The sequence below is a fragment of the Nomascus leucogenys genome, chromosome 15 (genome assembly GCF_006542625.1).
Source record: "Nomascus leucogenys isolate Asia chromosome 15, Asia_NLE_v1, whole genome shotgun sequence".
Lineage (NCBI taxonomy): Eukaryota > Metazoa > Chordata > Mammalia > Primates > Hylobatidae > Nomascus > Nomascus leucogenys.
Window position 1 is genome coordinate 58,732,007 of NC_044395.1, and position 16,254 is coordinate 58,748,260.

The window sequence follows — 16,254 nt, forward strand, 5'->3', positions numbered from 1 at the left end:
TTCCTGACTTTTTAATGATGGCCATTCTAACTGGTGTGAGATGGTATCTCACTGTGGTTTTGATTTGCGTTTCTCTGATGGCCAGTGATGATGAGCATTTTTTCATGTGTTTTTTGGCTGCATACATGTCTTCTTTTGAGAAGTGTCTGTTCATGTCCTTCACCCACTTTTTGATAGGGTTGTTTGTTTTTTTCTTGTAAATTTGTTTGAGTTCATTGTAGATTCTGGATATTAGCCCTTTGTCAGATGAGTAGGTTGCAAAAATTTTCTCCCATTCTGTAGGTTGCCTGTTCACTCTGATGGTAGTTTCTTTTGCTGTGCAGAAGCTCTTTAGTTTAATTAGATCCCATTTGTCAATTTTGGCTTTTGTTGCCATTGCTTTTGGTGTTTTAGACAAATGGATAACTAGAATAACCAATGGAGAGAAGGGCTTAAAGGAGCTGATGGAGCTGAAAGCCAAGTATCGAGAACTACGTGAAGATTGCAGAAGCTTTGGTAGCAGATGCGATCAACTGGAAGAAAGAGTATCGCTGATGGAAGATGAAATGAATGAAATGAAGCGAGAAGGGAAGTTTAGAGAAAAAAGAATAAAAAGAAATGAACAAAGCCTCCAAGAAATTTGGGACTATGTGAAAAGACCAAACCTATGTCTGATTGGTGTACCTGAAAATGACGAGGAGAATGGAACCAAGTTGGAACACATTCTGCAAGATATTATCCAGGAGAACTTCCCCAATCTAGCAAGGCAGGCCAACATTCACATTCAGGAAATACAGAGAACACCACAAAGATACTCCTCGAGAAGAGCAACTCCAAGACACATAATTGTCAGATTCACCAAAGTTGAAATGAAGGAAAAACTGTTTAGGGCAGCCAGAGGGAAAGGTCGGGTTACCCACAAAGGGAAGCCCATCAGACTAACAGCTGATCTCTCGGCAGAAACTCTGCAAGCCAGAAGAGAGTGGGGGCCGATATTCAACATCTTAAAGAAAAGAATTTTCAACCCAGAATTTCATATCCAGCCAAACTAAGCTTCGTAAGTGAAGGAGAAATAAAATACTTTACAGATAAGCAAACGCTGAGTGATTTTGTCACCACCAGGCCTGCCCTAAAAGAGCTCCTGAAGGAAGCACTAAACATGGAAAGGAACAACCGGTACCAGCCCCTGCAAAAACATGCCAAATTGTAAAGACCATCGAGGCTAGGAAGAAATTGCATCAACTAACGAGCAAAATAACCAACTAACATCATAATGACAGGATCAGATTCACACGTAACGATATTAACTTTAAATGTAAATGGGCTAAATGCTCCAATTAAAAGACACAGACTGGCAAACTGGATAAGGAGTCAGGACCCATCAGTGTGCTGTATTCAGGAAACCCATCTCACGTGCAGAGACACACATAGACTCAAAATAAAGGGATGGAGGAAGATCTGTCAAGCAAATGGAAAACAAAAAAAGGCAGGGGTTGCAATCCTAGTCTCTGATAAAATAGACTTTAAACCAACAAAGATCAAAAGAGACAAGGCCATTACATAATGGTAAAGGGATCAATTCAACAAGAAGAGCTAACTATCCTAAATATATATGCACCCAACACAGGAGCACCCAGATTCATAAAGCAAGTCCTGAGTGACCTACAAAGGGACTTGAACTCCCACACAATAATAATGGGAGATTTTAACACCCCACTGTCAACATAAGACAGATCAACGAGATAGAAAGTTAACAAGGATATCCAGGAATTGAACTCAGCTCTGCACAAAGTGGACCTAATAGACATCTACTGAACTCTCCACCCCAAATCAACAGAATATACATTTTTTTCAGCACCACACCACACCTATTCCAAAATTGACCACATAGTTGGAAGTAAAGCTCTCCTCAGCAAGTGTAAAATAACAGAAATTATAACAAACTGTCTCTCAGACCACAGTGCAATCAAACTAGAACTCAGGATTAAGAAACTCACTCAAAACCGCTCAACTACATGGAAACTGAACAACCTGCTCCTGAATGACTATTGGGTACATAATGAAATGAAGGCAGAAATAAAGATGTTCTTTGAAACCAACGAGAACAAAGACACAACATACCAGAATCTCTGGGACACGTTCAAAGCAGTGTGTAGAGGGAAATGTATAGCACTAAATGCCCACAAGAGAAAGCAGGAAAGATCCAAAATTGACACCCTAACATCACAATTAAAAGAACTAGAAAAGCAAGAGCAAACACATTCAAAAGCTAGCAGAAGGCTAGAAATAACTAAAATCAGAGCAGAACTGAAGGAAATAGAGACACAAAAAACCCTTCAAAAAATTAATGAATCCAGAGCTGGTTTTTTTGAAAAGATCAACAAAATTGATAGACCGCTAGCAAGAATAATACTTCTTAGAGGAGTTAACATTATATTGCTTGTTAGAGTTTGTAAAGCACTTTCCATATGTAATATTTTATTTAATCCTGATGATAGCACCATTGTTATCTCTAAATTCCAGATATGGAACTAAGCTTAGAGCTCTTTAGTATCCAAGGTCACCCAGCTAGTAAATGGAAGGTATGGATTTGAACTGGGTTTTTTTTTTTTTTTTTAAACCTTTTGTTATGGAACATTTCAGATATATACTATGTAAGTAAAGAGAATATTTTAATTAATTCCCATGTACCCATTACCTGGCTTCAAAAATTATCATTTTGTGGCCAAACTTGTTTCATTTTCCCTCTTCCTCAATCTACTTCTACTTCTTTACCCTCACTTTCTTTCAGATTCTTATGAAAATAAATTCCTGGCATCATATTATTTTAATCATAAATTTTGATTTATATCTTTAAGTGGCAAAGACTTTTTTTATTATATATTATTATACTAATATTATATATTATTATACTTTAAGTTCTGGGGTACATGTGCACAACGTGCAGGTTTGTTACATAGGTAAACATTTGCTTGTGCCATGTTGGCTTGCTGTCCCCATTAACTCATCATTTACATTAGGTGTTTCTCCTAATGCTATCCCTTCCCCAGCCCCCAACTCCCTAACAGGCCTGGTGTGTGATGTTTTCCGCCCTGTGTCCAAGTGTTCTCACTGTTCAGTTCCCACCTATGAATGAGAACATGCGGTGTTTGGTTTTCTGTCCTTGTGATAGTTTGCTGAGAATGATGGTTTTCAGCTTCATCCATTTCCCTGCGAAGGACATAAACTCATCCTTTTTTATGGCTGCATAGTATTCCATGGCATATATGTGCCACATTTTCTTAATCCAGTCTATCGTTGGTGGACATTGGGTTAGTTCCAAGTCTTTGCTCTTGTGAATAGTGCCGCAATAAACATATGTGCACATGTATCTTTATAGTAGCATGATCTATAATCCTTTGGGTATATACCCAGTAATGGGATTGCTGGGTCAAATGGTATTTCTAGTTCTAGATCCTTGAGGAATTGCCACACTGTCTTCCACAATGGTTGAACTAATTTACACTCCCAACAGTGTAAAAGTGTTCCTATTTCTCCACATCCTCTCCAGCATCTGTTGTTTCCTGACTTTTTAGTGATTTTCATTCCAACTGGCGTGAGATGGTATCTCATTGTGGTTTTGATTTGCATTTCTCTGATGGCCAGTGATGATGATCATTTTTTCATGTGTCTGTTGGCTGCATAAATGTGGTGAAGACTCTTAAAAAACACAATCTTTTGTCGTGTCTGAAAGCAAAATTTAACTCAGGTGTTCTGATGTCAGCTCTCAAGCCCTTTAATCAGTCCATGCTGCATGCATTAATCAAGTGGACCCTAGCTCCAAAGGAAATGAGGAGGGATGCCAGATGGACCCAGTTCTAGATTGGTGACCATAGTGTTTTTTACCCTTTCTTCTGTTCTATCCAGAAATGTGGTATTTTATATTAATATTTTAGTGGATAAAACTACTGTGGCTTCTGCTTTTTCCTACTTTTTTTTGTGATCAGGCATTAGTATCTGAACTTATTTCACATGATTGATTCTTCACTTATGCCACTGTGCTAGTAGCTATGGAGGATGCAGAGCTGTGAGACATGTTCCTTGTCCTTTAGGGGCTAGCAGTATAGTCGGCAGACCATATATGTAGTATGTAGATAGTAAGTGCTAAAGTTTTCCATTTGCTTGTTTTTTCATTTGCTCAGCATGTCTGAATACTTACTCTGTGCCAGGCTTTGTGCTTCATGTTGGTAATAGAGATGTATATGATGTAATCCCTGATCTGAGTCTTGAGTAAATAAGAAATGAATTAATAACAATACAGTATTTCAGGTCTTCTGAAATCTGGGGTAGGTTATGATATGGCCTCAAAGAAGGGGGTGATTAATTATTGGAAGCAGGGATCCAGAAATGCATTATAGAGTGGTAGCGATGCTTGAGAAAAGTCCTAGAAATAGATTTTGGCCAGTTGGAAGACAGGGGGAAAGACATTTTAGTTGTGAGCAACCATGAACATGGGCATGGAGATGTGAGACAGGCTATCACATTAGAAGAAATGCAGTTAGTTTGGCTGGTGCAGATTTTAGGTTGGGAGCTCATCAAGAGATAAGACCAGAAGATTTGGAAGGGATCTGATTCTAAAGGGCCTTGTATTCTACCTTGTCAGTTTTTGTTTTAGAAATGTCATTCTGAGGGGAAGTATGGAGGATAAAGGAATTGGATGACTGGAGTTAGAGTGACCAATTAGAAGACTATAAGTTTGGGGAAAGGTGATGAAAGCCTGAACCAGGACAGTTTTAATGGTCAGAAGAAACAATTATTAGAGAAGGCTTCCCTGGAGGTAATTCTGTTTTTAGCTCAGGTGTGAAGGAGTTCATTTATGTGTCATAGTAGACGGAGTGCTAAGGGATTATTTCAGAAAGTAAAAGAACTTGAGTAAAGTATCCAAATGGATAAGGAATGTCACTAGGTCAGATGCTCTCTTATCTCCTTTTTTTTTTTTCATTTACATTTATTTTCTTCCCCCCCTTTTTTCCTTTTTTTTTTTCCTGACAAGGTCTCACTCCAGGCTGGAGTGCAGTGGTGCTATCATGGCTCACTGAAACCTCCACCTCCCAGGCTTATGCAATCCTCTCACCTCAGCTTCCTAAGTAGCTGGAACTATAGGCATGTGCCACCATGCCTGGCTAATCATTTCTTAATTGTGGTAACAATTAAAATTTATTATCTTAACCATTTTAAGTGTGCAGTTCATGTGTATTAAGTACATTCATAATGTTATGCAGCCATCACCACCATCCGTCTCCAGAGCTCTTTTCATCTTGTAAAACTGAAACTCTTTCCCCATTAAACAGTAATCCTCCATCACCCCCACCTCCAGCCCCTGGCAACCACCATTCTACCTTTTTTTCTTTTTTTTAATTTTTTTATTTTTTGAGACAGAGTCTCACTCTGTCACCCAGGCTGGAGTGCGGTGGTGTGATCTCAGCTCACTGCAACTTCTGCTTCCTGGGTTCAAGTGATTCTCCTGCCTCGGCCTCCCGAGTAGCTGGGACTATAGGCATGCACCACCATGCCCGCCTAATTTTTGTATTTTTGGTAGAGACAGGGTTTTGCCATGTTGGTCAGTCTGGTCTCAAACTTCCTGACGTAGGGTGATCCGCCCGCCTTGGCCTCCCAAGGTGTTAGGATTACAGATGTGAGCCACTGTGCCCAGTCTCATTCTACATTTTGTCTCCGTGATTTTAACTGCTCTAAGTACCTCATATAAGTGGAATTATACAGTATTTGTCTTTTTGTGCCTGGCTTTTTTCACTTAGCATAATATCCTCTAGGTTTATCCATGTCTTAGGCTATGTCAGAATTTCCTTCTTTTTTAAGGCTAAATAATATTCCATTATGTGTATATGCCATATTTTGCTTATCTATTAATTTGCCAATGGATACTTGCATTGCTTCCACATTTTAGCTGTTGTGAATAATGCTGCTATGAACATATTTGTACAAATATTTCTTCAAGACCCTGCTTTAAATTTTTTTGAGTATATACCCAAAAGTGGAATTGCTGGATCATATCTAATTCTATTATTAATTTTTTGAGGAATGACCATACTGTTTTCCTACACTTGATCTTAGCCAAAAGGCCCAGAAGCGATTTCCACCATACTGTTTTCCACAGTGGCTTTGCTGTTTTACATCCCCACCAGCAGGTCACAAAGATTCTAATTTCTCTACATCCTCGCCAACACTTGTTTTCTGTTTTTTGGTAGTAGCCATCTTAACGAGTATGAGATGGTGTCTCATTGTAGTTTTGATTTGCATTTCTGTAATGATTAGTGATGTTGAGCCTCTTTTCATGTGTTTATTTGGCCATTTGTATATCTTCTTTGGAGAAATGTCTATTCAAGTTCTTTGCCCAGTTTTGATTTGGGTTGTTTGTCTTGTTGTTCAGTTTTGGAATTCTTAATATATTCTGATACTAATTTCAAATCAAGAATCTAACTTTACAACTTAAAGAACTAGAAGAAGACTGGGGCATGGTGACTCACACGTGTAATCTCAGCACTTTGGGAGGCCTAGGCAGGAGCCCAGGAGTTCAAAACCAAACCGGCAACATAGTGAGACCCTGTCTCTATTATTTAACAAAACAAAATGAAACAAAACTAGAAAAAGAGCAAACTAAACCCAAACTTAGTAGAAGGAAGAAAATAATAAAGATAGAAGAACTGATATTTGACTGCCTACTATGTGCCCATTTTTGTGCTAGTAATTTTCCTCTCAGTAGCCCTCTGAGGTTATTACCCCCATTTCACAGATAAGGCTCAGAGAGGTTAATTGTTTTAAGACATACAGCTATTGTGTAGTGAATCCAGGCTTCATACCTACATCTGGCTAATTTCAAAGCCCTTTCTCTTTCTGCTTCACCTCACACCTTAAGGTAAGTTCCCAAGAAAGTGACTTTTCTAAAGTTATGTGCATAATAAGTGGCATAGCATGCCAGGATTTTAGATCTCCCAGCGCTGTATCTATTGCCCCTTCTCCTGCTTTAGGCCTCTTTATTGTGCCTGGTGACCTCCTTAGAAACTGAATATAGGAGGCGGGGAGTTGGTCTTATTTGAAAAGCACCTCATCCTTTGAGCATACACTTAAGTAATTTTGTCTTTAGTATAGAAAGATGATCTATTCTCAGCACTGGCTAGGTACTTTTTTTCCTCTCATTTCACATATATTTATTGATCTTTTCAGTGTCAGGTATTGTGCTATATTCTTGAGATATGGCAGTGAACAAGAGAGCATTCCTTTTTGTCTTTGGAGGAAATTTCTCATCACAAGAATTTTGGTGCCTGTTAGAGACCACCTCCCTCTCTCTAAGCTAAAACAGCCAGACTATTTCTTTGTCAGTCTCCCCTGCTGCTGTGGCCCAGGCACAAGACTTACACTCAGACAGTCACACTTGCCTCCTCCAGGCTTCTCATCAGGATCTGGTGATTCAAAAGAGCAGGTAAGGCTGAGCACGGTGGCTCACACCTGTAATTCCAGCACTTTGGGAAGCCGAGGCAGGAGAATTGCTTGAGCTCAGGAGTTTGAGACCAACCTGGGCAACAAAGCAAAAGTTCATCTCTACTAAAAATTAAAAAAAAGTAGCCAGGTGTGGTAGCATGTACCTGTAGTCCCAGCTACTTGGGAGGCTGAGGTTGGAGGTTCACTTGAGCCCAGGAGGTCAAGGCTCTAGTTAGCCATGATTGCACCACTGCACTCTGACCTGGGAGACAGTGAGACCCTGTTTAAAAAAAAAAAAAAAGACAGGTAGAATGAAAAATTCTTTCTGGTGATAGCAGTGGTAGCTGCAACACTCACTTTCCAGGGACTCCAAAAGCAGTGGTACTGGCAGAAATGTATACCCAGTGTTGTTGGTGTAAGTTGCTGTGACTTGTGTCTAACATGACTACTCAGTGGAGGTCAGGAACTTTTAATGCCAATGGCACATTTTTTATTAGAAGTTAATGACATCAGAATGGCATAGAAAAGTTCTCATTCACTTTGCAGTATTTGGATGTAATGTATCGACTGAGAAAGCTGTCTCCCCAGCAGAGGTTGCAGTGAGCCAAGATCATGCACTGCACTCCAGCCTGGGCAACAGAGTAGTAAAACTCCATCTCAAAATAAATAAATAAATAAATAAATAAATAAAAAGAAAGCTGTCTCTCCAGAAGTATATAAAATTAATTTTTCAGAAATAATGCTGTAGAATACTTGGATCATTGAATCTCTTTTGGGATGTTAGTTTTCCATGTTCCTGTTTGTTGGTTAGCTAAATGTAAAGCATCAAAGTGACAATTGCTTCTTTTTTTCCAGGAGAATGATCCTTCTGTGAGACTGAAAATTGCATCATTGTTGGGTTTATTATCAAAGACAGCAGGATTTTCACCAGACTGCATTATGGATGATGCCATTAACATCCTGCAGAATGAAAGTAAGTTGGAATTTAAAAGCTCTATAGTCAGAGCAGAAATATTTAGTTCTTTTTGTATAGAATTTAGGACAAAATTTTGTTGTGTTGATTGTTATTGAAGAGGAATTTGAGGATAATTTAATGAAACCATATATATATATTTACATTAGAGTAGAAATACAGTTTTATCTCTTAATAGCTGTCATTTATTGGCCAGGTACCTACCATATATTTGAGGTAGTTTACATATGATATAGACATTATTGTCCCTACTTTTTTTTTTTTTATCTTGTTTGTTTTTTGTTTTGAGGCAGGGCCTTGATATATTGAGCAACCTGACCCCAGGCTGGAGTCTGGAAGTCCAAACATGTTAATGACCCTTGCTATATATTACCCTATTGCTTTCTAAAAGGATTATTTCAGCTTACACTGAAACCTGTAACTGAACATACAGTACTTGTTCTATCAAGAAACATTTTTTTTTTTTTAAATGGAGTCTCACTCTGTCTCCCAGGCTGGAGTGCAGTGGCACAATCTCAGCTCACTGCAAGCTCCGCCTCCTGGGTTCACGCCATTCTCCTGCCTCAGTCTCACGAGTAGCTGGGACTACAGGTGCCCGCCACCACGCCCTGGCTGATTTCTTTGTATTTTTAGTAGAGACGGGGTTTCACCATGTTAGCTAGGATGGTCTCGATCTCCTGACCTTGTGATCTGCCCGCTTCAGCCTCCCAAAGTGCTTGGGATTACAGGCGTGAGCCACCGCGCCCGGCCAAGACACATTTTTAAAAGCAATGAAACAGGCTAGGCATAGGTTAGGCTAGGCCTGTAATACCAAAACATTGGGAGGTCGAGGTGGGAGGATCCCTTGAGCCCAGGAATTTGAGACCAGTCTAGGCAACATAATTAGATCTTGTCTCTACAAAATATTAAAAAATTAGCCAAACATGGTTGCTCACACCTTTATCCCAGCTGCTTGGGAGGCTAAAATGGGAGGACCTCTTGGGCCTAGGAGATTGAGGCTGCAGTGAGCCATGATCTTCCCATTGCATTTCAGCCTGGGTGACAGTGAGATGCTGTCTCAAAAAATAAATTAAAATAAAATAAAATAAATACAAGCACCAAAACAATAACATTGCTTCAGTACAGTAGTATCATTTTTTCCCATGGAAAATTCTTATGGTAGCTATGTGAGAGGTGACATTTTAAGGATAACTAGGTGTTCAGTGGGGAGTGGGGTCAAGAATGGAGTCAGGTATGGGGGAAGGCATTCTACGTAGAGAAGTTAGCCTGAGCAAAGATAGGGGGACATGGAATTATAAGTAGTTGGAAAAAAGAGTGGTAAAGGAGACCTGAAAGAGATGAAGCTAGAAAGATAGGCAAGGGTATACAACATGGAAGTCCTGGTGTGTATGTATTATATGCCTTCTAGGATATTTGGACTTTATCTTGAAGGCAATGGAAAACTTTTTTTTTTTCTGTTTCTTCTTTTTTTTTTTTTTTTTTTTTTTGAGATGGAGTGTTGCTCTGTCGCCTAGGCTGGAGTGCAGTGGAGTGATGTCGGCTCACTGCAACCACCACCTCCCAGGTTCAAGCCATTCTCCTGCCTCAGCCTCCTGAGTAGCTGGGATTACAGGCGCGTGCTACCATGCCTGGCTATTTTTTGTATTTTTAGTAGTGATGGTGTTTCACCATGTTGGTCAGGCTGGTCTCGAATTCCTGACCTCATGATCTGCCCACCTCGGCCTCCCAAAGTGCTGGGATTACAGGCATGAGCCATCACTGTGCCTGGCCTTTTTTTTTTTTCTGTTTCTTAGTGTGAAAAAACTCTTGAATCAGTCAAGCACTAAACATTTTTGGAGCACACTATGTATATAGAACTGTACTCTATCCTGTGGAGGACTCAGACATTTAAACATGATCCCTTTAGGAACTTAGCTTTTAGTTGAGGGCATGAAGGATCACACAGTGGAACACAGTTGACAAAAGTGTATTTTTTTTTTCTGTTTTTTTTAAGACTGGGTCTCGCTCTTTTGCCCAGGCTGGAGTGCTGTGGCGCAATTACGGCTCACTGCTGCCTTGATCTCTGAGGCTCAAGCAGTCCTCCTACCTCGGCCTCCTGAGTAGCTGGGACTCTGGGCGCACACCACCTGGCTGACTCATTTTTTCAGATTTATTTTTGTAGAAACAGAGTCTCCCTATGTTACCCATGCTAGTCTTGAACTCCTGGGCTCAAGGGATTTTCCTGCCTCAGCTTCTCAAAGTGCTGGGATTACAGTTTTGAGTCACTGCGCCTAGCCAATCTACATTCTTTACCCAAGTAAATTAGTTTATATAGTTACCCCTTTCAAAATTCTGCAAGCCAACTTTCCATCTCCCTCTCTAGAGTCTCATCAAGTCCTAGCTCAACTGCTGGATACTTTGCTTGCAATTGGCACTAAGCTACCAGAAAATCAAGCTATCCAGATGCGATTAGTTGATGTGGCCTGCAAGGTAAGAGTATAATGCTCTTCTTTCTTGAACTGCTTTGCATTACTGGAAAGGTGGTAAGAGCTGTAAAATCTACTCAGATCCATCCTAAACTGGTAACTGAGGACTGCTCAGGACCATTCATGGTTTTAAGAGCTACCTCATTTTTTCATCTCTTGGTGTTGGATTAGGAATAAAGTTAAGTACACTTGTTATAAAATGAATTTCCTCATCCTTTCAAAACAAATAAAAATAATTACAGTACATAGTTACTGTGTATATTGTGCCTAATAACGCACTCTGCTTGTTATGGTGCTTTGTATTCAGTTTTTCATTTGGTCCTCACAATCCTTCAAGTAAGTACTGTTATTTCTGTTTTACAAAGGTGAAAATTAAGATTTATGGAGTCTGATTTATCTAAGTTTGCACAGCTAGGAGGTTGCAGTACCAGGGTATAAACTCTGTTTTTTCTGACCCCAAATTTGTTTTGTTTTTATTATGCCTTGTTGCTTCAATAAACAGACCAACTATACACAAGTAAATGTATGGGAAAAGTTTTGTACATTTTTTTTCTGATTTTTAAATACATGTATTAATACATTAATTGTGCCTTTTGATTTAATTTGGTGGTTAATTAGCCTCTTTGTGTATACACAGCAACACCTAGAACCTTGTAGAATTGATTTTACTTTGGATCTTTTTGGTAACTTTGAGAATATAAAAAAGTCAAATGCAATTGAATTGTGTTAAAGTATTATATTCTTGAAATTAGAAAGCTATCTCAGAGATGCAGGAAAGATTACTTGATTTATCTTAAAAAAACAGACATACATAAAACCAAAAACACATTGACAAGTACAATACTAAAAGCTTAAATAGGTCCAGGTGTGGTGGCTCACACCTGAAATGCCAGAACTTTGGGAGGCAGAGGTGGGCGGATCATTTGAGATCAGGAGTTTGAAACCAGCCTGACCAACATGGTGAAACCCCATTTCTACTAAAATTACAAAAAAAATTAGCTGGGCACGGTGATGCATACCTGTAATCCCAGCTACTAGGGAGGCTGAGGCAGGAGAATCGCTTGAACCTGTGAGACGGAGGTTATGTGAGTGGAGATTGCACCACTGCACTCCAGTCTGGGTGATAGAGTGAGACTCTGTCTTTAAAAAAAAAAAAAAAACAGCTTAAATGGAAAAAACTAGGGATTATGTGTGTGGGACAGTAAGTACGTCTCTTCTGTGAGAGAAAATATATATCTGTGAAGTTTGCTTCTGAGAGTTGTCATAATGAATGGGTTGTGATATCTGCAGTAACTGTTTCTTAAATCTGCTTTAAATATGTGTTTAACTATAAAATTTTATATTACATATGTAAATATATTTTTTATTATTATAATTTGTACTCATAGAAAATTTGGAAAGATATTGAAAACAGTAAAGAAAAATGCATTCATAATTCACTACCCAAAGGTAATCATTGTCTTTTGATATATGGCTTTCTGATTTTTTTTTCTGTATGCAAATCATTTGCCACTGTTTTTTCTGTAAATACATTGCTGTAATCATATAATTTTGCTCCTTTTTTGCTAACATAAGTATTTTTCTTGTATGTGTTTTATAATTTGTAATGGCTGTGTGATACTGTGATATAATTTTGCTCCTTGTTTGCTAACATAAATATTTTTCTTGTATGTGTTTTATAAATATAATTTGTAATGGTTGTGTGATATTGTGTCCAATAATTAAACCATACTTTTTAACCTAACTGTGCACCTATGACTGAATTTCCATTGTAGCCATTTATTTAATTGGAAATAATACTGCACGGAATATTGTTAGTCTAAAATATCTTCTGTATTTAAAATTATTTCTGAAACACAGACTATCAAAATAGAATTACTAAATTACTAATTGAAAACATTTAGAATTTATTTTATTTTTTAATTTTTATTTATTTTTTATTATACTTTAAGTTTTAGGGTACATGTGCACAATGTGCAGGTTAGTTACATTATGTATACATGTGCCATGTTGGTGTGCTGCACCCTGTAACTTGTCATTTAGCATTAGGTATATCTCCAAATGCTATCCCTCCCCCCTCCCCCTACCCCACAACAGGCCCCGGTGTGTGATGTTCCCCTTCCTGTGTCCATGTTCTCATTGTTCAATTCCCACCTATGAGTAAGAACATGCGGTGTTTGGTTTTTTGTCCTTGCGATAGTTTGCTGAGAATGATGTTTTCCAGCTTCATCCATGTCCCTACAAAGGACATGAACTCATCATTTTGTATGGCTGCATAGTATTCCATGGTGTATATGTGCCACATTTTCTTAATCTAGTCCATCGTTGTTGGACATTTGGCTTGGTTCCAGGTCTTTGCTATTGTGAATAGTGCTGCAGTAAACATACATGTGCATGTGTCTTTATAGCAGCATGATTTATAATCCTTTGGGTATATATCCAGTAATGGGATGGCTGGGTCAAATGGTATTTCTAGTTCTAGATCCCTGAGAAGAATAGAGTCAGGGTCTCATTGTGTTGCCTAGGCTGGTCTCCAACTCCTGGGCTCAAGGATCCTCCAACTTTGACCTCCTGAAGTGCTGGGATCACAGGCATGAGCCACAGTGCCTGGCCTAGACTTTTTTTAAGGCTGTGTTCTTTAGTTTTTTGAAAAAAAGACGAGAGTCTTGCTATGTTGCCCGAGATTACATGTGTGAACTACTGTACCCAGCTAAGGCTCTTAATACTTTTTGTCAAATTGCTTTCCAAAGTGTTCCAGTTTATATGCCCACAAGCAGTATATGAGAGTGCTTAGTTTCACTACCTTATTCTAGCATTAGACATTAATGTTTAAAAATCAAAGACAAACCTGTTAATTTGGCATGTGGAAAATGATACTTCATTATTTAAAAATCTCTTTTTTGAAAAGACTGCTAATGAGGTTTCTTTTTCATATGTTTTTCCTTTATTTGTATTTCCTCCCATGTGAATGAACTTTTTATGTCCTTTGCCAGTTAAGCATATGGAGTTTGTGTGTGTGTGTGTGTTTTTGAATCGTTTGTAGAGGTTCCTTTTTTTTTTTTTTTTTTGAGACAGAGTCTCGCTCTGTCGCCCAGGCTGGAGTGCAGTGACGTGATCACGGCTCACTGAAACCTCCACCTCCCGAGTTCAGGCAATTCTCCTGCCTCAGCCTCCTGAGTAGCTGGGACTACAGGCGCGTGCCACCACGCCCGGCTAATTTTTGTATTTTTAGTAGAGACAGGGTTTCACCATGTTAGCCAGGATGGTCTCGATCTCCTGACCTTATGATCCGCCCGCCTTGGCCTCCCAAAGTGCTGGGATTACAGGTGTGAGCCACTGCACCCGGCCTGTAGAGGTTCTTTTTTTGATTATTCCTTACTAAACTTTATTTGTTTTATAAATACAATGAGTACACAACAGGCTTTATACATAATTAGTTTTTTATATCATACCAATTTTATATTTTGTGTGACACATTACACCATTGCCATAATTCAACTAAAATATGAAAATATTACAGAAATATTTTTTGTGATTTGTAAAAGCCTGACATTTCTAATTCATTCATTTATATAGGAAGAATATATGTGTATTTTTACATACACACACATATACATGCACTTATGTGCATATATATATACACTATGAGTATAATTACAGATATTTTTCTCTGGAATTGAAACTTATTTTACTCAATAAAGCAAAGAACTATCTAAATCTGTCTTATCTTGATATATTTGTCTTTTTTTTTTAAAGTACACTAAATCACAGTAATATAACCCTTCAATTAAACACTTAAGTATTTTAACTGTTTCTTTGAAGGTCCTTAATTTTGTTAGAATTTAAAGGTAGCCCCCCAAATTTCATCTCTCAGTGAAATTCTTTTTTTTTTTAATCTACATTCAATTATAGTACCTACATTTCCAGGTTTTATGGCTGCCCTGTATTTTTACACGTTTATTATTTTTATTATTATTATACTTTAAGTTTTAGGGTACATGTGCATAACGTGCAGGTTTGTTACATATGTATACATGTGCCATGTTGGTGTGCTGCACCCATTAACTCATCATTTAGCATTAGGTATATCTCCTAATGCTATCCCTCCCCCCTCCCCCCACCCCACAACAGTCCCCAGTGTGTGATGTTCCCCTTCCTGTGTCCATGTGTTCTCATTGTTCAATTCCCACCTATGAGTGAGAACATGCGGTGTTTGGTTTTTTGTCCTTGCGATAGTTTGCTGAGAATGATGGTTTCCAGCTTCATCCATGTCCCTACAAAGGACATGAACTCATCATTTTTTATGGCTGCATAGTATTCCATGGTGTATATGTGCCACATTTTCTTAATCCAGTCTATTGTTGTTGGACATTTAGGTTGGTTCCAAGTCTTTTTTATTGTGAATAGTGCCGCTATAAACATACATGCACATGTGTCTTTATAGCAGCATGATTTATAATCCTTTGGGTATATACCCAGTAATGGCATGGCTGGGTCAAATGGTATTTCTAGTTCTAGATCCCTGAGAAATTGCCACACTGATTTCCACAGTGGTTGAACTAGTTTACAGTCCCATCAACAGTGTAAAAGTGTTCCTATTTCTCCACATCCTCTCCAACACCTGTTGTTTCCTGACTTTTTAATGATCACCATTCTAACTGGTGTGAGATGGTATCTCACTGTGGTTTTGATTTGCGTTTCTCTGATGGCCAGTGATGATGAGCATTTTTTCATGTGTTTTTTGGCTGCATACATGTCTTCTTTTGAGAAGTGTCTGTTCATATCCTTTGCCCACTTTTTGATGGGGTTGTTTGTTTTTTTCTTGTAAATTTGTTTGAATTCATTGTAGATTCTGGATATTAGCCCTTTGTCAGATGAGTAGGTTGCAAACATTTTCTCCCATTCTGTAGGTTGCCTGTTCACTCTGATGGTAGTTTCTTTTGCTGTGCAGAAGCTCTTTAGTTTAATTAGATGCCATTTGTCAATTTTGGCTTTTGTTGCCATTGCTTTTGGTGTTTTAGATATGACGTCCTTGCCCATGCCTATGTCCTGAATGGTATTGCCTAGGTTTTCTTCTAGGGTTTTTATGGTTTTAGGTCTAACATGTAAGTCTTTAATCCATCTTGAATTAATTTTTGTATAAGGCATAAGGAAGGGATCCAGTTTCAGCTTTCTACATATGGCTAGCCAGTTTTCCCAGCACCATTTATTAAATAGGGAATCCTTTCCCCATTGCTTGTTTTTGTCAGGTTTGTCAAAGATCAGACAGTTGTAGATATGCAGCATTATTTCTGAGGGCTCTGTTCTGTTCCATTGGTCTATATCTCTGTTTTGGTACCAGTACCATGCTGTTTTGGTTAC

The 16,254-nt window shown here is 38.6% G+C and overlaps 1 protein-coding gene across 3 annotated transcripts in view; it reads left to right on the forward strand.

The window, feature by feature from the left end:
- The window catches only part of INTS4 (integrator complex subunit 4), a 127,428-nt gene that overhangs the window by 8,218 nt on the left and 102,956 nt on the right, over window positions 1-16,254 (forward strand). For all 3 annotated transcript variants that reach the window (XR_004033592.1, XM_003254669.1, XM_030828890.1), the window contains exons 3-4: window positions 8,311-8,428; window positions 10,791-10,897. Coding sequence is in view for 2 of the 3 variants with exons in the window: in XM_003254669.1 (XP_003254717.1) it covers window positions 8,311-8,428; window positions 10,791-10,897 (225 nt within the window). In the remaining variant the exon portion in view is untranslated. The remainder of the gene's footprint in view (window positions 1-8,310; window positions 8,429-10,790; window positions 10,898-16,254) is intronic.